The sequence below is a fragment of the Microtus ochrogaster genome, chromosome 1, assembly GCF_000317375.1.
Source record: "Microtus ochrogaster isolate Prairie Vole_2 chromosome 1, MicOch1.0, whole genome shotgun sequence".
In the NCBI taxonomy this organism is placed as follows: domain Eukaryota; kingdom Metazoa; phylum Chordata; class Mammalia; order Rodentia; family Cricetidae; genus Microtus; species Microtus ochrogaster.
Window position 1 is genome coordinate 112,235,048 of NC_022009.1, and position 22,586 is coordinate 112,257,633.

At 42.1% G+C, this 22,586-nt stretch overlaps 1 protein-coding gene across 1 annotated transcript in view; it reads right to left on the minus strand.

Annotated features, from left to right (window-relative positions):
* The window catches only part of Veph1 (ventricular zone expressed PH domain containing 1), a 172,911-nt gene that overhangs the window by 59,437 nt on the left and 90,888 nt on the right, over positions 1-22,586 (minus strand). The window contains exons 8-9 of the mRNA XM_005344073.3: positions 14,054-14,263; positions 13,189-13,586 (exon numbers count right to left, since the gene is read on the minus strand). Of these exons, the coding sequence (XP_005344130.1) occupies positions 13,189-13,586; positions 14,054-14,263 (608 nt within the window). The remainder of the gene's footprint in view (positions 1-13,188; positions 13,587-14,053; positions 14,264-22,586) is intronic.

Below are 22,586 nucleotides of genomic sequence, written 5' to 3' on the forward strand. Positions count from 1 at the left end.
ATGATTTTACTTTTTCCTTTAAGACTAAATAAAATTCAATTATGTACACAGATGTGCCACATCTTCATTATCCATTCATCTGATGCTGGATAGCTGGGCTGGTCTCACTCCCTCACCTCCTTGAACAGAGCAGCAATGAACATGGATGTGACGACATCTCTGTGGTCTGATACAGAGTTTTTCGAGTAGAAACCCAGGAGTGATGAATGGGGTCACGTGGCAGTTCTCTTTTTGAGTTTTTGAGAAGCCAGCAATGTAAACTAATTTTATTGCTGTTTTATTTGTCCATGTGAACCAGGGGCCCTTATTCTGAGCGAGGTTCTCAGAGCTCTTCCTGCAGGTCTCACATGGCAAATGCCCACTATTTCATCCTCTTCTGACTTGGGGAGCTGATGTTTTCCCCAATTTAAGTATCACACAGTATAAATCCAAAGATTAACAGCTGAGGCTGGCTGTGGATGTCCTTACAGGGGGTTCAGAGTGTGCTGGGACCTTCATGATCTGCACTGATACAAAATCCCACTGCCTGGAGCCGGACGTGCCGTGAAGAACAGGAACCGCTGTGGATGAGTGATGGCACCTGCTTTCCATTCAGGAAGGGCACAGTTTATTTCCTGCCTCCCCTAATCCATTTGGGGAGCAAGGGCTGCTGAGTTTGATTTGGTTTGCTGTTCTGTCAAAACTGAAATCAGAGGGCTGAAGAGATGGCCCGATAGTTATGGGGGCACGTGCCGCTCTTCCAGTGGACCCACGTTTGGTTCCCGGCACCAACTGTCTATAACTCCAGCTCTAGAGGGATCTGATGGTTCTGGCTTCCATGGACATCTGCACTTATGAACACCACACACACACTTCTTCACCCAATCACCTTCATTCATGTTATTATGATAGGCAACTAAACGCAGCATAAAAGTGAGACCTCTCCACCTTCATTTGTACCTATTACCTTCAGTTTCTCAAATGCACCACTTACAGTGTCTGTTTTTTGGTGGTTTTTTTTTCTTTTTCTTTTTTTTTTTTTGGATCCCCAGTGGCATCCAAACCTGCAGCTTCCTTGGATACCATTGGCACCACGTCAGATTAATAGAGATCTTCACTGCAAGAGACTGAAATTGCCCCCACACACCCTAAGCACTGGGTAGGGTACCCCAAACAATGGTGAGCAATTGTCTGTGATATCATTGTGGCCACGGCATCCTGGAGAGGCGGTGTCACTTGTGGGAACCACACTGCCCCCTTCAGGCAACGAGGGCTGTCTCCAACCACCTTGGGAATCAGAAGCTCCAGGCAACAATGCCAAAGGCTGCTCATTTAAACATAGTCCTTGTCGTCTGCCTCTCTGTTTAAAGCTACGGCAGTGCCCCGGCTGTGGATTTGGAGCCACTGAGCCCTTTAATCTATACTTCCCAATGGGGCCACACTGCTCCAATCTCCTTTCTTCCCTTTTCACCATTACCCTTCTCTTCAGTTGGAAGATTGGGGCAGTGGCTGGAGCCTGGGCGTTTGCTCTAAACTTCCCCTCAGAGTCAGTGAGATGATCTCCGAAAGCTCTCTGTGGAAAAGTCAGTGTCTGTGGTGGTGAAGTACTGGGATGTGTTTTCTCCTTGACCTTCCCAAAGAAGTAGAGCCACCACGTGAAGAAGGACAGGAATTGTGGTTGTGACAAAGAAGCTCAAAGACCATGAAATACAGAGAACGTCAAAGAGAGACAGAATACTGAAGATTCACCGTGAGGAAGGAAGTCAAACCAAAGAGAGGATGGGCATGTCCTGGCGGTCGTAATAACCTGGAAGCTAAGATGCTTTGCTTCTGAATAGTGAGCGCTGGGCTGGAAAATAACCAGTGTCTGCTTGGGGATAAAAGAGGGAAACAGGACAAAAAGTAGAGGCTCTCTACAAAACCATCAGTCCACTCTGTTTTCTTCCCTTTCTCTCATCAGGTCTGTCAATCTGATGCTGGGGAAAAAGGACGTGAGTTCCAGGATTGGTTACTGAAGCCTGTTAGTGAAGTTCAGTTGGTGAAGACCACAATACCCTCCACGTTCACATCTCTCGCTACCAAACACACCAGTCCCTAACATAGCACTTTGTCTGTGCTTTGTGTAGCCCACCGGGCACCGAAGCCACCAGACTTTCTCCATCTGGTCACTCCCTGGGTGGACTGAGAGCTAACTGCACAAGTCAGCCTCCTAGAAATATCCTTCCTGTCCCTCCTGGTCTTCTAGCTTTCTGTCTCTTCCTCACTTAAAAGCCTCTTATCAGTGATACTGAGTCTGTGCAAATATTAACAAATATTTCCGTGGGTCATTAGGGGAAAGAAAGAGATGGGCTTTGAGACAGCCTAAGGGCAGTATGAATATTGTAAACTAAGCTGCTGGTTATTGTTGGCATTATTCTTTTCTTTCCACATATGTTATGAATACCAAAGTATTTAGTTAGCGTCAGGACACACACTCCCGCCCCATTATTTATATACCTAGAGCTTTGAGGGTGAGCTAAATGTGGCAGCCCAGACTGATTACATGCGGACATGTGGAGCAGACTGCCCCTCTACTCCTCCAGTGATCTCTGGAAGGCTTCAACAGAACTCTTTGGAACCCTCCTCATGAACCATAGATGGAGTCACCCAGAAGCATGTACTAATTCTGTGAATATTATTTCTCTCTAGCGGATGTTTTGGTGCTATCCCTTGTTTGGATGAATGGGAGGAGTGAGGAAAGGGGTGTGGGAGCCGGGGAGAAATTGGAGAGGGAACTGGGGATGTGTATGATCTAAATACATCATATTTGTGTATGAAATTATCAAAGAGTAACTAAAACTTAAATGAAAAACATTAGGAATAAGTAAAATTTCTAACATGGGTTAACTGGTAAAATTAAAGCGATTTCTAAGCCTTCTCTATGATTTTTCAAATTTTTAAAGTGAACATTATGTTTTTATAATAATAAAAATATCTTCAGTAGGAATTTTTTTTTCCCACCAGAAAATGGATGAGAATTGGGCTAACATACTGTGGACTTGATGTCTTAAGGGTTTAGTCATCGGTTAAATTTATTTCATGCATAAAATGATTTCAAGTAATATCAGCATCAGAAATGCAAAATACTTAGAGACTGATTGTGTATGGGGGCTGGAGAGGTGTCTTAGCAGTTACGATCACTGGCTGCTCTTCCAAAGGACTCAGGTTTGGTTCCCAGCAGCCACATGGTAGCTCACAACTCTTTTTAATACCTTCTCCTAGCCTCCGGGAGCACCCTGCTCACATGTGGTGCACAGATATACATGCAGGAAAACACCCCTCCACCCACACAAAAATAAGTAATGATAAAATTATATATAAAAATTGCGTATGAAAGGCGTCAAGTGCTTGTAGACTAGCAGCTCCCGTTTTGAAGAATTAGTTGATAATGTGTTAGTGTCCTGGGGAGATGACCTTCTGAGTTTGTATCTCAATCTCTGTCTTTTTTACTGTAGAGGAGGCCCTGGGATGCAGGGGTGAAGTGGGAGCAGAGACCGCTGGATCACACATGGTTATGGAGCCTGCATTTCCACCCACCTAGCTGCCTCACCCCGTGTTTCTGCTCCACTTTCACGAATCACTAATGGAGTTCAGTTACTCAACAAGAGCCAAGAATCACCATCACCTGCCCGGAAAACCTCAGCCTCTGGGTCTGGAGGAGACAAAGGTTGCACTGTGAATAGAAGCGGCTTAGGCTTCTGCAGAAGTGGAAATGGCAGGGGGGATTAGAAAAGGCTATTGAAGTTTTCTACAACATTGAGACTTGTTTATTGCATGTAATGCCCTTCATATGTTATTGCGGGTATTCCGAGGCAATCCTACCTATGACAAATGAGCGTTCCCATCTCCCCACACAAACCTTGCTCATGACCAGCTGACTCCATGTCAAGTTCTTACTATTTGACTGGGCAGGAAGTGGAAGGAGAGGCCTGGGATCAAAAGTAAAAAGAATTCCTTTTGCTTCAGGATGGTTACATTCTGACGCTGTGAGTCTGGGCACTTCTGAACCCTGGGCGAACTCAGTTCATGGTAAGATTTCTGCTCTGGGGAAATGGCCCATGGAGATTAGATGAGAGTCCCAAGTCTTGATGGATAAAGTAAAAATGAATTTGAAACATATGGATTACATGCTTTAAAAATGAGCTTGAGTTCAAAAGTTGACAAAAATATTAGTTGGTAAAAACGTTTGGGGATTTCTTAAGCCTCAAATGTTTGAAAACTCACTTTCTGGTTTGGAACTAGATGGTTCCTTAACCATTAGGGCATCATCAATGACATTAAACGTATTTGCAGATAATAATTTAACCAACCATGGGTGAAAACATGCTATTCTATTTCTTTTTTCTTTTGGGATTTTCCTCATATTTTAGTATTTAAATTCTCAAACAGTTCTTATTCATATAATTGCTGAATTACTTCAAGGAAATAGAAGAATTATTCCTGCTGTAGATAAGTTCAAAAGTCAACCAGGGAACTCAAAGTCAAACATGACACAATTAAAAAAAATAACACATATCTTAAATAGTTAATACATATTTGATATTTGATCTATTGAGACTTGAACTATAAGGAGAATAGCAATTCTGCATGAATGTGAAGAATGTTGGTCTTGAGTCTTTTACAGTAGACTTAATTATTTATACAAGTTTGAAGACTTTGCTGAATAAAAGAACAAATCAAAATTCCCAAAGTGGCATAATTGTAAAATAAAACTTCTACAGGAAGATTTGACAAGGACTGTCCTGGTTAGGCCTAATTGTCAACTTGACATGGCGTAGAGTCATCCAGAGGGCTCAGTTCCCTGTGGATGGCACCATTCTTCAGGTAGGTGGGCCAAGGCTAATGCAGCTAGTTAAACACAGGCTAATTTGCAAGCCAGAGAGCCAGTTAGCAAGCATCATCCTCCAAGGTTTCAGCTGTACTCTCTTGGTTATTTGGTCAAGGTAGCAAGCGACCTGCCTTCAGGCTCCTGCTTTGAGTTCCTGTCCTGACATCCCTCAGTGATGGACTGTGGCCTGGAAGTACAAGACAAAATAAACCCTTTTCTTTGCCAAAATGTCTTTGGTTAGAGTGTTGCATTGCGGCAATAGAAGGAAACTAGAACAAGGATGTAGGCATGGGATTAATGGTCAACATTAACTGCAAAGATGGAGTCTATTTAAGTGTGTCCAAGGCTCTTTGTGTAGGAACTTAGAAAAGAGCATATCATGTATTCAATGGGAAAATGGTGACTTAGAGCACAATGATAGTTCCCATCAAGAGGAGTGAGAGCCAAGTGGATCAGTCACTAAAGATCAGTGAAGATGAAACTGTATTTGTCTCACTCACTGTTCAATGTTTGAGGTTAGGAGAACATATTGCGTCCAACGTATTTTTGCTTAATTTTAATTCTCTGCATTCTTGAAGTGAAATGTAATCCACATCTTTTACCTTATACACAACTCAGAGGGGTATTATTAAGACACATTTGATGCAAGGGTATTTTGAGACTTACAAAATTATCATCCATAAAGAAATAAATACCATGTTTATAGAGGATCAGGACACAATACCCAAATTTAAACATATCCCCAGATGTGAGTTTCCTGCCTTCTAAGCCCAATTGTCTTTCTTAAAATGCATATTCGAGGATGCCTAGGGACACAAAGCCAGTGCTGTGAAGAGTCTAAACAGCTAACCTTGGCACCATAGAGAGAAGGACGGACTCAGCCAAACCACACGTTTCTTTTCCATAAAAGTTACTTTCTATACTACGAGGATCTGACAGACCCTTTCATTCCTGGCTTTAGGACATAGCAAGGTAACTTTCTTCCCACCCTTCCCCAAGCTATTAGAGTCCTTTAATTTACAGATGCTCAAGACTTTCTGGCCGATACTGCTTCCTTCCTTTCCGTCACCATTTGGCTACTCGGAGGTCAACTGGTGATTGTAATTAATTGTGATTGTGATTGAGAAGGTCACATTCAGCATTGGAAAGCTCTTCACATATAAATGTCTGAAACGAACTCAACTAACGGACTAGCTTAATTTTCTGCACTTATTTAGTTTGGTTTTCACATTGAATGAATCACCTCTCTCTTTTTAAAAAACGTATTTTTTGTTTGTAGATTTGGTGCAACTTAGGAAGGTAAACAAATGTATTGGAAAAGGAACAGTAAATAAAGACACAATACGCCAAAATGCTAATTACGATTGCCATTTAATGCATATTAATTAATAAATTTAAGCAAATAGTGAGAAAAATCTCAAAAAATATTGAATTATGCAGTCTGTTTTCTCCTAACAGAAGCAAAACCACAGAAGGAAAAGACAGGGACCTAATATGGAAAAGGTAACTTTTGGCGTATGCTTATTAGAGATATACAATTAGTTATAAAGCTGAAGCTGATTTTTAAAAGTCAAGTATCAATAGTTTCATACTTCTGCCATCTCCAGAATGAGGCACTTAAACTTAATTGCAGGCAGACCATAAAAGGCATTGGAAGTAATGCAGTCCAGAGTGTGTCACATGACCTTAAGCTGTAGGACTGGTTTCAGCATCTATGAGAACGACCAGTTGTGCAAAACCACCTATACATCAGAGCTGCCCTGCCTTAGGACAAGAGGGTAGATAACGAAAGACGGAAATTATGCGTTAGATGCTTACCAGCACCCACAGGCAAAGGCCAATAGATACCCATAGCAACCAGTCCCAAACTGCGCCAAACAAAAATGTCTTCAAACATGACTAAATTGTCCCTTAACCTTGTCTCTGACTTAAATCACCATTTCATTGCTGTGAAGGGCCCAAGACTTTTCAGGCAACACAGTTTGAAAACTCTTAGTATGCCTTTGGGAGAGGCATGTTACGACCAAAACAGAAATGAGGCCACCTATTCAAGGCATGGGGTTGACTTGCAGCAGAGCTGTGGCTAGTGTGCTGTGAAAACAGGAGGCTTCAGAGCCTGGGGTCACTGCCAGGACTCAAGTTGCCAGCACCATGAGTACTAAAGCAAAGTCTTCTCATTAAAAATTCCAAACTGAACATCCTAAGAAGACACAGGCTTTATTAGAGGCCTGGCCAGATCTAGGGACCCCAGATAAGACACTGCCCACCACCTGCTAATACTCTTTAAAGTCTACCCAACAACTCCAGGCTGCACACCCTCGTCTGGGCTCCATTCTCCAGCCCACAGGTCTGACAGTTTTACCAGAGGCCAAGTTGGTTCTAGGGACCCCAAGTAGTAAGGTACTGCCCACTGCCTGTTAGCACTCCTTAAAATCTGCTCCCAAACCCCAGACTGTACCCCCTCTCTCTCCCTGACTTCATATTCCAGCCTACATTTTAGAAAGGAGACCTCTGTTTTAACAGAGACCAGGCTGGATCTAGGGACACAAGGTCCCCAAACCACAGCAGAGACACCCTACTGAACCTGAAGACTTGCTAGTCACCAGAATCCTTGGCCATTTAGGTCAGAAGACCAGAGAGGAAATAGAAACCAAGGAACATCCCAAAAGGATGGACACAGGGATCAGTACCTAGACCTATAATCATCCTCAGATCAGATGCTTGTTTACACACCAGTGTAAGAAGACAATCAATAACCAAAAGGGCAATGTGGCATCACCAGAACTCAGCTATCATATGACACCAAGACCTGAACATTTCAACACAGCTGAAGCACAAGAAAATGACTTTAAATATAACTTTATGAAGATGATAGAGGTCCTTAAAGAGGAAATGAAAAAAAACTTTTAAAGAAATCGAGAAAAATACAAACAAAAAAATAGGAGGAAATCAATAAATCCCTTAAAGAGTGCCAAGAAAGAACAAAAATGCAGGTGAATGAAATGGTTCAAGATCTGAAAATGGAAATAGAAGAAATATAGAAAATACAAACAGGAAATTCTGGAAATGAAAAATCTGGGTAAGCAAACAGAAACTACAGATACAAGCATCATCAATAGGCTTCAAGAGATGAAAGAGTGAATCTCAGGAGTTGAAAATATGATAGAAGAAATAGATTCATTGGTCAAAGAAAATGTTAAATCTAAGAAATTCCTGAAACACTATGAAAAGACCAAACACAAGAATAGTGGGAATAAAAGAAGGAGAAGAATCTCAGCTCAAAGGCCCAGAAATATATTCAACAAAATCAAATAAGAAAATTTTCCTAACTTAAAGAAGGATATACTTATAAAGGTACAAGAAGCTTGCAGAACATCAAATAGATTGAATAAAAAAAGAAAGTCCTTCTGCCACATGATAATCAAAACACTAAACGTGCAGAACAACAACAGCACCAAAAAGAATATTAAAAGCTGGAAGGGAAAAAGGCCAAGTAACATATAAAAGCAGACCTAGTAGAGTAAGACCTGAATTCTCAGTGGAGACTCTAAAAGCCAGAAGGGCTGCAGACTCTAAGAGACCATGGGTACCAGCCCAGACTACTATACCCAACTAAACTGTCAATCGCCATAGATGGAGAAAACAAGTATTACTGTTTGAAGGGGATGTGCTTAGTCTTACTGCAACTTGATATGCCATGGTTTGTTGACATCCATGGAAAGCCTGCCTCTTTCTGAACAGAGGCAGAGAAGGAGTGGATTGGGGCATGCAGAGGGAATGTGGGGGAGGAAATGGGAGTAAGGGAGGGAGGGAAAACTGCTTTGAGGATTAAAACAAACAAAAAGACAGACAGACAGACAGACAAATAAATAAATATTCCGTACCTTGGGCCAGGCATGGTGTCACACACCATTAACCCCAGCACTCAGGAGGCAGAGGCAGGTGTATCACTGTGAGTTGGAGATCTGCCTGGTCTACATAGCAAGTTCCCAAAGAATCCAAATCTTGAAGAAAGGTATAGTATTTAAGTTTCTCTGTCCCTCTCCTTTCCTCTTCAACTGGCACTGAAACCTGATTCTTCACAGAAAAACGATGGCCGCGTTTTGATGTGTCCTTTTTAGAGCTGCATGCAGCTTTCCCATCTCTCCCTGCAACCTTCCCATCTCTTCTGGCAACTCTAGACATACAAGGACCGACCCCTTTGAGTTTGTTTTCTCTTTCTTCTTTCATCAGAGCACTTGCTATGTCCTAACAGCTTCCCTACTGCGCTTATGTCCTAGCCAAGGTTTCTATTGCTGTGATGAAACACCATGACCCAAAGCAACTTGGGGAAGAAAGGGTTTATTTGGCTTACATTTCTGTATTGCTGTTCATCAGTGAAGTAAGTCAGCTTAAGAGCTCAAACTGGGCCAGGAATCTGGAGGCAGGAGCTGATGCAAACACCACGGAGAGGAGCTGCTTACTGGTTTGCTCCCTCTGGCTTGCTCAGCTTGCTTCCTTACAGAGCCCAGGACCAACCCAGGGGCACCAATCACAATGGGCTGCATCCCCATCAATCACTAATTAAGAAAATGCTTTACTGCGGATCTCATGGAGGCATTTTCTCCACCAAGGTTCCCTTCTTTCAGTAACTCTAGCTCCTGACAAGTTGACACAAACCAGCCAGGACAACTTATTTCTCATTTTTATTGTTTATTTCATGTCTTTTCTAAGTAGCACAGTCTTAACGAAGTCAAGATTATTGCGCTGAAGCTTTTCAGGTACTTAGAATGGTGCTGTCATGTAGCAGGCACTCAGAATATGGATGAATAAATACATAACTGAGGAACAAGTGGGAGAAAGAAGTAGATCGTGGAACTTTCAGCACATTAAGATTAATTCTGTAGAAAGGGGAAGACTGGGGAAGAAACTAAAGCAGCAGTGGAGTCACAGGGATATGGGAAAAGTGTTAAGTTAGGAGGCTTTATTTGTAATCAAGCACACAAATATTTCTTGTTTTTTTTCAAGACAGGGTTTCTCTATGTAATGGTCCTGGCTGTCCTGGAACTCACTCTGTAGACCAGGCTGACCTTGAATTCACATAGATCCACCTGCCTCTGCCTCCCGAGTGCTGGGATTAAAGGCATGCGCCATCAACGCCCAGCTATTTCTTGATTTTTTTCTCTTTCTTTCTTTCTTTCTTTCTTTCTTTCTTTCTTTCTTTCTTTTTTTTACTGCGAAGAAAAAATCTGCTAATGTGGATGGATTGAAGGAAGGACAGTCTCGAAGATTAAAAACAAGCTTTCTGCAAGTCGGGCTTATTTTTAATCCCGTTAAGAAACACTTCAAAGTAAGCCAAAGTAGCACTGATGGGCTCTTACAAGCTCACACGTTCTTTGCAAAGATGGACCAGATTTTCAAAGATTTATTAAGTATTATCTGTGTATATGCTTTTGGCCTCTGATTATTTTTCCCACATTAATGAGTACAAATGATTCAAACTTTTAAAACATCCTTTGCCAGATGAACCCAGTTTTCTGGTCTTGTACGCAAATATAACCCATAACTGACATTAGGCCACGTTTGTTTACAGATCCACAACTTTCAGTGGCCGGTAAGCAGAAACAAGGCCATCCAGGCTCATCAGAGAACTGGCTCACCCAATATCAAGAATGATCCAACCTCAGTAGGACTGGGGGTTTGACACATTTTTTTTTCTCTTGGAGATGATGTTAGATTTATACAGAGTCACGTTCCCATTACTGTTGGTCCCCAGTGTGACCAATGTCAGAATTAAAAACGCTATTTGTGTTCCTGAGTCAACTCATACTGACGTCAGCAGTTTCGTGATGCTTTTACCGCTATTATTGAAGTATCAGGTTAAAACCCCTGAAACTGGTGTTTTTGTAGATCAAAAACGCTGAACTTCCCTCCTCCCCTCCCATGAACCAACCTAATGTCCAGAATTTCCTGAAGGAGCTGTTTCGCCTCATTTCTGAAGGTGTGTAGCATGCCAGAATGTTAACTGTTCTTGTTGTTACCCACTGCTTGTTTCTTCAGTTAAGTGCTGCAGAAAGTTCTTGTTTGTTTTGGCTTCTTTTATTCTTTGTCTCTTGATTATTTTGTATAATTTATTTAGGAAGGCCAAATGTTTCTTTTAGGCCAATGACACACTTGACGTTAACGTGACTTCTCGGCCTGCTTCGTCGCTAAGTTCTTAAGGAAAGAAATGGGATACTGCCTTGCTGGGCGGGTTTATGAAGCAAGGGAACTTGAGTCAGCCAGAGGACAGCTGCTGTCTACTGACTGGCTAGTGTAGGTTGGTCTTTGGGATACAAATTGTGTCTTCTGCAGTCAGGCCAAGTACTTCATTTGTGGATGTATTACCAGGGAGTCATATAAATATTCTATCCCCTACACATGTCCCTGTATAGGAATTCCCCAGGCAATAGCTAAATGTGAATGCATTCCAAAATGTCAACTTAAAAAAATATACACTCAATTCTAGGTTATCCCTGGTTGGAAATTTTACCATCAAAAATTATTATGGTTTTTTCCTTTCCTTTCTTTCTTTCTTTCTTTCTTTCTTTCTTTCTTTCTTTCTTTCTTTCTTTTCTTTTTTTTTTTTGATAATGGAGTCATTCAACATTTGAGAAATAAGTAAAGCCACATCATTTAGTTGAGTCTAAAGCTAATTTTAACTTCTGTGATAATTCTTTGTAACTGGATGTTTGAAGTAATTCTGTAGGTTTTCTTCCACATTGCAACACCATTGGAGCTCATTATATAGTAAACTCTTCACATTTATGCCAAATTTGAAGCACACACACACACACGTACTGATTATTCTATAAAGTGAAATGTGTTTTACTCTCTCTTTGACATGGATGCCCTTTGTGGTACCTTGAACTTCACGTTTCCTTTCTTTGTTGACCTTGGTCACCTATGTTCACAGATTATCAGCAAAACAGCAATGATGAAGAGGTCGCTCAGATTGCTCGTCACCAATCTTAGGCATCCGCACACCCTGCTATATGTCACCATATAGACTATATTTGAATGTAAGCAACACCATTTTCATTTTTGCCCCTAGAGAATTAAATTAGGAAGGCTGCTCAGATCCCTACAGACGTTGGAAAGTGTCAGCCTCTGTACAGATGGAGCAACTAGTTCTCCTTGTTACATTTGAACCCCAATTGACTCAGCAGAACACAATCTTTCCTCTGATTGGAGATGGGAAACAGGGGAGAAAGTAGAGTATGGGGAAGTGGACCCTTGAGGGATCCCCACCTTTCTGCTGTGTGGTTAGGGGGCTGGGCTCTCTGGCTTGTTTCCTGTGGAAAGATGACATGTTGACACCTCACTTTAGCTCCCGGGAGAAGGTGTCTGCCGTCTAAGGACTGTTGGAGAAAAACAAAAGCTCTAGTCCTACAGTGGCATCCAAGCCAGCTCAGTCTGTGATCTGCCTCGGAACTCTGATACTGCTGCATTCGTGTCTCAAACTTTTTTTTCTCAGAGACAGAGTAAAGACGTAAAATGTAAAGAGTGTCAGGAGATTTATTGACTGGTGTAAGTCAAATTTTAGAGATTAAAATAACACAAAAATCTGTGATGACCCAAATATCCAAACTATAATTAGAGAAAACTTCAATATATGGTGATTATTTCTTTGGACCAAGGATCCTACACAGTGTGAGCCTACACATTGTGACTGGTTCCATCATGACTTTGACTGTGTCTTTGGTGACACTGGTCATAGGAACTGTGTTTCTATGGTAGACCTAGCCAGCCTCTGATAATCTGTCTTTACTTTGCCCTTTGCTGTCCCAGTGTTCCCCCACTTTCGCTGGCTTGTCATCTGTACTGCCTCCTGGCATGGCTTCACAATGTTCCTCCCATACTCTGCTCTCTAGGAAATCAGGGACTGTGTTTGTTCCTCAGATCTTGGGCCAGAGCAGGACACAGAGCAGTGGAATAAGAAAGAGGACAGTCTCCTACGGTCAGTGAGATGCATTGCTTCACTGTTTGATTACATGGTTGGAAGCATTCTCTGGATGCCCTGACCCTGGAGCCTGCTTCAAGGTCACTGCATTTCCCTTTTTATAAATTGGGAATGAGAAATCAAGCAACACAATAGTTTGCAAAACTCAGAGTACATAGAAGCATCTAAGTACAATCAAGACGATGAAAGTAAACAGATGGGTCAACTTTCCTCAAGGGGAAATAAAAAAAGATACTAGAAGATATTTTCAAATGATCTATTTTGAAAAAAGTCCATAAAAGAGTGTGAATATTTAGGTGCCTTGAGAGTTTTGTCTCTGACATCTGAAATTTCGTGAGTGTGGGAACTTCAAAGCACTTACCTTCAATGTCGCACTGGTCTGGGACTGGAACCTTCTTTGCAATTTCCACGGCATAAGCCTTCACTTTACCGAGGTTTTCCTTTAAATGCAAGTAGAGCTTATCTTGGTGTTCCACAGGACTTGAGGTGGTCTCCGGAACGTCTTTCTGGATGTTTCCTCTAACGGTTTCAGTCATGTTCTCTGGTTCTATATACACAATACGTGGGCGTGAAGCAGAGGAATTTCTCAGCTGTGATCCGTGGGTGTCTATCTTAAGGGGCAACTTGCCCGTTCCGAGGCTAAGTGGGTCAATCTCTGAAAGAGAGATGCTGGCTTGTATTCCTGCCCTTTCTCCAGCTTCCCCATCTTCGGCTCTCACGCTGTTTGTGAGCATGGTATTCAAAGCCAAACTCCTGGACCTATAATGAAAGGGTAAAAGAGTTAAGGGAGCTCTCATGGCGAGGAGAAACAGACATGCTAGAACAAAACTTTACCTCCTCCAGAGTGAGACCTCTTAATAGACCAGATAACTCAAGGGCCACCAAACCGTGTGACAAATACGATTCATAATAGTAGCAAAATTACAGTTATGAAGTAGCAATGAAATTAATTTATGGTGGGGGAGTCATCACAACATGAGGAACTGTATTTAAGGGCCATAGCATTAGGAAGGTTGAGAACCACAGTGCTAAGTAAATAGTAAGGTTACTTGAATAATGAGAGCACTATGGGTAATATTTAATTCATTAAAGGATATAACTTTGGGAAGCTGTAGGTTAAAAAACAAAGCCAAACAAAACATAAAATACCCCCAAACACCACGAGCAAAGAGGCAATATCTAATGTGAGTTCATACTTCAAAATGACGACTGAGCAAAAGTTATACCTGCCAAATCTAATGTTTCTTTGTTCTTCCTTAGAGACGTGGCCTAAACTGTATCTCCGGACAGAACCAGGAGTATTGCCCTCTTCATTTATTTTGTCTTCAAAAGCTTGAATTTTAACTTGGAGTTTTTCGTGGTTTCCCCTTGCAGGCTCCGTGGTCTTGGCGTCTCCCACTTTCTCAGGAAAGCCAACTTCAGAGTCGGTTTTTCTGCTGAAAGAACAGAGACCATGAGCTGCTCGTCGTCCACACCCTTGGAAACAGAGAGACTTTATTCTACCACCTTTATCTGGAAATGAAAACTCTGCCGGATAATTTTCTGGCTAGTTGTGTAGCAAACCTTTATTGACTATTTAGACACAGGCTTTTGATGTTCCTTCTAGACAACCCATTTTTCCAGAAGGTTAGAAACGTTGGTGGTCATGCCAACTCCGTATTAGAAATGCTTTCTGAGGTCTTAGAGAATAAAAGCAGTTTGTGCTCACTGTTTTTTCAAAACTCTAGAAGTATGGTAAAAAAAAAAAATCATGCTGTACATTTGGTAGAACATTACGTGTGCTGATTATGTGCTGATAGAAGCTGTTGACGGTTTCTGAAAACTCATGGTTTGTCAGTTTTAGGGCAATCACTCCCAAGTCTTTCCCTGTCAGAGCAAAGTATGACTTCTCAATTTTGTTTATTTCTGTATTTGAGTGCTCTGTGTTCATGTACATCTGCACACCAGAAGAAGGCATCAGATCCCATCACAGATAGTTGTGAGCCACCACGGGGCTGCTGTGGATTGAACTCAGAACCTCTGGAAGAGCAAACAACGCTCTTAGCCATTGAGTCATTTCTCCAACCCTGTCTTCTCAATTTTAAGTTATAGGAAAAATGAGATTGTTTTTTTCTTTTTTTAAAATAAATGATATAAAATATATATACACATATAATATATATAAGATATATATACACACACATATATACTTATATGTATAAAGATTCATTTGTATTTTTATTTATGTGGATATGTGCATGTATATGTGTGTATGCCATGTGTATGGGTGCCTGTAGAGGCCAGAAGAGGGAATAAGACCCCTTTAGAATTAGAGGTACAGGTGGTTGTGGGCTGCCTAAAAGGCAGAAAGCACTGTTAATTGCCGAGTCATTTCTCTAAACATATTTTATAAGAGTTTATGAAACTCTTTGTGAGTATTAAACTTTATCTTTTAAGGCAGAATCCAAATGTGGTATTATTTGAGGCCCCCTGAGAGCCAAGAGTTCCTTAGACAGGATTACATACTGCAGAGAAGCCATAGAAAGAAACTGCTCTGTGATACTAACTGAGCTGGACAATGATGACGGTCGCAGGCAGAATGTATTTCCATTTCTCGTCTGCATTCTAATATTTAGATGACCTAGGGTTGCTTTAATCTTTCAAAACACTTATTTTATGTGCATGTGTTTGTGTCCCAAGTAGGTGCAGGAGCCACGAGCAGCCAAAAGAGGGCACTGGAGTTACAGACAGTTGTAAGTCGCTAGGTGCTGGGGACTGAACCTTGGTCCTCTGCAAGAACAGTAAGTTCTCTTAACCACTTAACCATCTATCTAGCTCGAATTACTTTAATTTGAGTTACTTAATAATGGTTATTGATTAAAACCCATTTCTGTTAATTCATATATTAATCATGATCAAACAAGTTGCTTTTATTTTCTACACTTTTGACATAAAATATGTATCTTTTCCCCATAAAAACTGATAATCCATCACCAACTGGGTGTCCTATAGTTCCATATGCTCTATACACTTCCAATACTAACTGCCTTGAGTCAGCATCAGTCTGCACAGATCTCCACACTTCCTTATCAGTTTCAAGCATGTGGTCCCAGGTCAACAACACAGAATAACTTGAGAACAAAGTCAGAGGGCTTACACACACACACACACACACACACACACACACACACACACACACACCTCTTCCCCAAGGTTCAGTAATTCACCAAAGGAGACTTTAGGCTCAAGAGAGCCTTAAAGGCTAAGACTTTTGGCTACAGTTGTCCTTAGATGTCCCCTAACTCCAAGAGGCATTTATTATACCAGTGAGATAGGGTTGCCAGTAAAATACGGAATATCAGGTCAAATAAGAATTTCAGAGAAACACCAAATATTTGAAAGGAGTATTTATTATTAAACTGTTGATTACATTGAATATTCATATACATTATAAAATGAAAGAATTATGTATTTTTAACATCTTATGCTATATTTATTTTTATATACATGCATTTCATTACTAGTAGGTCTCATCTATATTTTTGTACATTATCACTAAAATGTAGTTCATTATATTAAAGTTATTATACTAAAAACCCTAAGGTTTTTTTTTATCTGAAATGCAATTAGATATCATGTGCATTTAAAAACTTACACCTGGCTACTTTGCTCCCTCATGTAGTCACACGCAGGGCACAGACAACAATCAAGAGAACAAGGAATGCCTGGGTCTGAAGTCAGGCTGCCCTCTGGTCTACCAGATACCCAGGAGACACACGCGGGGCAGCTTCAACCGACTCATCTCCGCGGAGGGAGGCATAGTGTTACCTGTTAAATGTGACGTGCGGACAATGGCAGAACCCAAGAGTGGGAGCAAAAGCCCCCCACTTCTGACATTTTATATCTTGTCTCCCAGCTCAGAGGGAACAGAGCAAGGTCTTTGGAAGGGACCAATGGAGAGTCAGCAATCAATGATAAACTCTCTGACTGAAGAAACGGTCTCCTCCGGATATGAGCTCATGGGCTGGGCTGTGGCTACACAGGCTCTTCACTGTTCACAACCTCCCTTGTTTTGGGATTTTCAGACTTGGAGTTAAGGAACCAGGGTGGGGTGCAGGATCGGTTATAATGTATGGCTATGACTCTAGCAAAGTCTTAAGATGGGTTTAAGGGAACTTTTGGTGACTGGCTACACTCCACCTGGACGTGCCCAATTTCACCAGGGAGCTAAGCAGGTTTGGATTCTAGTAGGTTAGAAGACCAAAAAAGAGTAGCTACAAGGATTGAACTTAAAATATCATTCCTTGCTCCTTATCTTCCCCTTTCTTTAAAGATATAATATAAAAAGAGGGAGAGAAAAATGTCCTTTTTTTTTTATAAAGAAAATCACCTTTTCAGATAAGCACCCCCACCCACCCCCTACCAGCCCCAGCTTCCTTCAAAAGCAGGAAACACACCCGTGAGTAGGCTTACAGGCTGCTCATCCGGTGGATGTTTCTCTGGGATGGGAGCAAACAAGCTGGTCTCTTGCAGGGGGGGGGGTCACTATTTCTTTTCCATGCGTCACTCTTAACTCCAGAGGTAATTTACAGAATGCTCTGCCAGCGTTCTGTGGTCCCTTAAATATTAACTTGGCCTTAACTCAACAAGCCACATTACAAAAGGCTCGGATGATTCCGTCTGAACGGTTTCTGGTCTCCGCTGCCAAAGTAAAGTCTTTAGAAGTCCATCTAGGGATGCCCGGGGGACGCCTAATTGCCTTCCTCTTGTGTGTGTGGTGACTCTGCTAAGAAACAAATTGGCCCTTGGGCGGCTGGTTGTGCTCCCTCTGTGCTGGGTGATGAGACTATAAGCTGGCAGGGGTGGAGAGATTGGCGAGCTCCGTTTCTGGCCCCTTAAATCAAAGAAGAATAATATTAGCTCACGGTTGATGATCTTGGCTTTCGATCCCGTGGCCAGGACACATTCGCCAGTGTAGTGAAGGTTGTGAGGGAGGGAGGAGAACTCAGTGGGCTTGATCCACACCGGAGTCCTAAGAAGGAGAACTCAGCAGGCTAGATCCACACCAGAATCCTAAATTTGGGGGCATTTATTTATTTTACCCTTCAGCAATTTCTTGGGTCATCATCAGTCACCAAAAGGATGACAGAGACGATCCCCGGGAAAAGGATGACAGAGACGATCCCTGGGAAAAGGACGACAGAGACGATCCCTGGGAAAAGGATGACAGAGACGATCCCTGGGAAAAGGACGACAGACGATCCCCGGGCCCATAGTCTCATTGTCTGTTTAGGGACTTCAGTGCCTGATGTTGTTAGAGTATGAAAGTTCAGAGGTACAGCTGGGTCCTGGGAAAGTCTGCTTTTGAGCTATTTTGTGGGCAGAAGTGAACCCATGGAAAAGCCCAGTTATCTGGAGATTAATATGTCGTCAAGTCTACAGGACAGTTCCACTGAGAAGAGATGCTGCCACAATTGAGTTCCTTCACATTAGATCTTTAAGAGGGATTTCAGAAAGGACAGGACGCTATAGAAACATGGAACAATCATGACCTCTGAGGAAAAGGCCTAAGGGGCATGCTTCCAGTTTCCTACTTCCTAATTAATCATGTGCGAAGTCTCTGATTCAAAGGCACATTTTTATTAAACAACAATGGACTAATGGCTCTGTGTCACTAGGTAGCTAAAAGTGCTATATAAAATGATGGGTTGGACAGTGTAATCCTTACGGTACTGGCTTGAAAAATACTTGTGGTTCAAACCCTAGGTGCTGCTGTCCATTGTGAACTTTGACACTGGAAGGTGACTTGAGCCAGTGGTGCTAAACTCTGAAGGCAAACACCTATTCAAAGCCAGGGAAGACTGTGAAAGCCCTCTCTTGGCAGCATCCTAAAGCATGTACCCCGACGGACAGTAAGGCTTGCGGAGTGTGTGTATGCTAGAGCTGGCATAAGGAAATTGTAGATTTGTAAAAGAGCAAGTTCTGGAGGTCTGTCTGGTAGCACACACTTGGAATCCCAACACTATGGAGGCTGAGGCAGGAGTTAGAAGTCTCTCTCGGTGACTAGCAAGTTCCAGGCCAACCTGGGAGATTGGGGCTAAGGGGCAGAGCATTGATTCTGAACAATTTAGACACTGAGAATTCCCTACAATCAGAAGAAAAATATTAAGTTTCAATACAAAGAAACGTTCTCCTTAACATAGACACTCAGTCATTTACACATTCTCAGCCCTTTGGTGGATCAGGGAGAAGTCAGAAAATAAGGGATCTGGAAAAAGTGCAAGACCCTCATATATGCTCTTCAAGTGGGAGCCGCAGACCAGCTACTCCAAGTCTTGGAGCTCATGGGAATCACTGTGTCCTCCCCACACCAACATCGTCAGAATGATCATCGACCAATCCAAGTGCACATTTCCACTGACCAACCCCATGTTATCTGCCAAGTGTTCAGATCCATCCCAGAAAGAACAGAATTGAAAGCGGCCCAGGGCAGAAGCAGTGAGTTCTCATTACAGCCTGATGTAAGACAGTCTGCATCATTTGGAGTTGATAGGCTTTTCTGTCCGATCCTTTGAGGGTCTCTGTAAATTCCAGAGTGCAATTATTTATTTAATTAATTGATTAATTAATTAATTTATTTTTGCCTTCACTATCAACGTACGCTGGAACAGACACACCCTAAATCAGTAGTCAAGATTCCAGAGTTGAGAGTGAACCTACAAGGAGCCTTGGCCCCGCCCCCAGAACAGAAGGTCACGTGACTGTCTGGGCGTGGCCCAAGTTGTGGAATTTCAAAGGAAGGCAGAACAGTGCCAACTTCAGGGCAGTGCTCTGAGTCAGGACAGAACTGTGGAGGAAGGGTACCCATCTTCTAGACTGTTAGGCCCGGGAACCGGAGCAGGCAATGGCTGGCAGTGAGCCGCAAATGCTCCATGCTCTGCTTTCAGCTTCTGTAATAACTTTGCTGTGGTCTGATGAGAAAGTGTGCAAATGAGCACTTATCTGTGGGCCATGTTCCCAGCAGCTCCGAGTATTCCAAAGTCACCTATGCTAACGCACACCCTGCACAGAATGTGAACACTACTAGTTAATGTGTACTGTGGGCTTTTTACCCACAGGCAACTGATGCTCTAAATCCACTATGTCTATGCCCTTTTACCTTCAGCTTTGCTTTATGAGGGTTGTTATCTTGTTACATCAAATGGAAAATCCCAGAAACAAACAAGTCGTTGAATGGTAATTGGGACATCATTCTGAGTAGCATGATGAATTTTTGTATCATCTCATTCTGTTTCACCCAGGACAAGTTATCCTTCTGCCCAGAGTATCCATGACTATGTAGTATATGCTATACTACTCCATCAGTTATCATATCAATTCTTGTACTATTAAAATGCTTCTATTTAAGTAACTCTCTTTTTACTTCATAAGGGCCCTAAAGCACAAGAATAGTTCTTTCAATAGTTTGAATAAGCCAGAGATGGGTTGGTGATTCGTGCTCACCTTACGGTGAAAAGGCAGGGTGAGAGAAAACCTATAATACTATATCGTCATAATTGTTTTATTTTATTAACAATCATTTACCATTATTAATCATTTACTGTGGCTAATTACAATACACATGCATATAGACACCTTCACACTGACTGGGAAGATAAGTGTTAATCTTCTTTCAGCCCCAACCAAAAAGCCAAAATGATGTTCAAGACTCAGAAAACACCACACAAACGATAATTTTAAAATTCACACCTGATGGATGTAGCAGAGAATCAAGGACCATTTCCTGAAGCAATATATCAAGCAGCTAGGTATGAGGGGCTGCTGAGACCCTGCAGAGCTGCCAGCACCTCAGATGGGTAGGAGAAGGTCAAGTCTCCATTACATCTCCCTCTTCCAGGCTAGAACCTGGGTGCTCTCTGTCTTGTTTGAGACGGAACATCAGGGCATAAACACTCTACAAAAGCCTAGGTGGTGTGTCCTGTGATTTGAATACTGCAGCCCCAGGTCTCCTGGCAAAGTTGCAGCTGTGTTATTCACAGTTCAGGTGGGGTCACCATCATTTCCACCCCCCTTTGTCCATGCCCTGCAGAGCCAGCTCTGCGGGAGTCTCATGCTCACTGGCCTAGCGCCATCCGTTCCAAGCTGATAATGGTGTCTCTCACCTATGTCTCTTGCTAATAAGTGAATTCCTGAAATACCTTTACAGACCTTCTCTTGGCCCCAAGTACTGGCTAAGGAATGACGACCAATGAACTAAATGAACAACAGATGGGACATAAACGGTACCACATGTTAGCTTCAACCTCTCTGGGAAGAAGCAGGGAAAAACCTGAAGCAATTACTTCATACCTATGGAGGGGTCACAGCGACCACACAGCTACCACAAAAGGCTATTAGTACTTTCTTTTGATACAGGACATCTCTAGATGGAAAAGATGAACCTTTTTCTTACTGAGACTTCAGTTTCATCTTTAGATGTTACCTTAGTGGGGTGGAAGGACCTTCAACTTTTCCTAAGCAGGGACAATGCTACCCAGAATGTCACATGGGTTTAATTATGTCCTGAAACTACTTGTGGTCATTCCTTGAGTCAACAGTTGGTCTCAAAAAGTCAGTTTTTCCTGTTGTATAAACATGTTTTGCCTTTTTTTTTTTTAAAAAGGGGGTTTTTTTTTTTTTTTTTTTTATAAGCACTTTAGAGAATATATTTTTCTGAATACTAGCACTCTAGTTTGGATGCAAGTAGGGCACAGAGATGCCTAGGGATTCAGGAGCTGGAGAACTGGAGACGGATGAGCACTATAGAAGTTCAGAGAAAGTGGGATCATGGGAAAGTATAAGTGGAAGACCTCACTGAGGAGCCATACCAAACTGCGCTTATAGGGAAGGACAGTCTCTCATGGGAAGAGAGGCGTGAAGAGGGTATTCTAGAACGTGATAGAAAAAGTAAGTACGATCAGTCTGACTATGCAGAAATGTAGAAGTGCTGTGTCTATTGGAACTCTCATCCACACTAAAGTCTGAGATGAGACCCAGAAGGAGGAAGAAACAAAAGCAAGTTTCATGAATTCCTGCCTGGTATTTATGCAGAAATTACTGCAGGCCCCTAAGGGGAGTGGAGACTAAGTAGAGGCTTGAACTTCATCCTAGGTTATTAATTTATTTCTACCCTTTGTTTCTGTGTATGTGTGTGAGTCCGTGTGAGTTTATGTGTACCATGTGTACCGAGGAGCCCATGGAGACCAGAAGAAGGGGTGAAATCCCCTAGAGCTGGAAATACAGAAGGTTGTGAGCTGACTTCTTAAGCTGAATGTGAGGGTTGGGAGAAAAAAATTGGTGAAGGTGCAATGACAAAATATTAAAAAATATTCAAAATTCAGCCTGCAACACTCGGAGGTGCTTCCGGCAATGCTTACCAAGGTCGCATGCACAGCTTCTCAGCAGCCTTGTATGTTTTGGACATACAATATGTTCATTTTCTCTGTGCGTTCATCACACCACATGCCACCAGCAAATGCTGCTCAAAACACATCAACTCAGGTTCAAGTCTCTGGCATGTTTTCATTCTATGTGCAAAAGTTTTCCTTTCTTATATAAACATAATGGCTTAATTATGGAAACAGAGACGTTCAGGGTCTTCCTGCCATCATCTCTCTCTGCACACAACTACCAAATTGCTGTCTTTGGATTGCAGCGTGTTGGGATGTTTGGTTTTAGAAACTGCTATTTGAAAGTCCAAAGAGTTTCATAAAAAAACAATACATTCTGGCTTGATAGCCA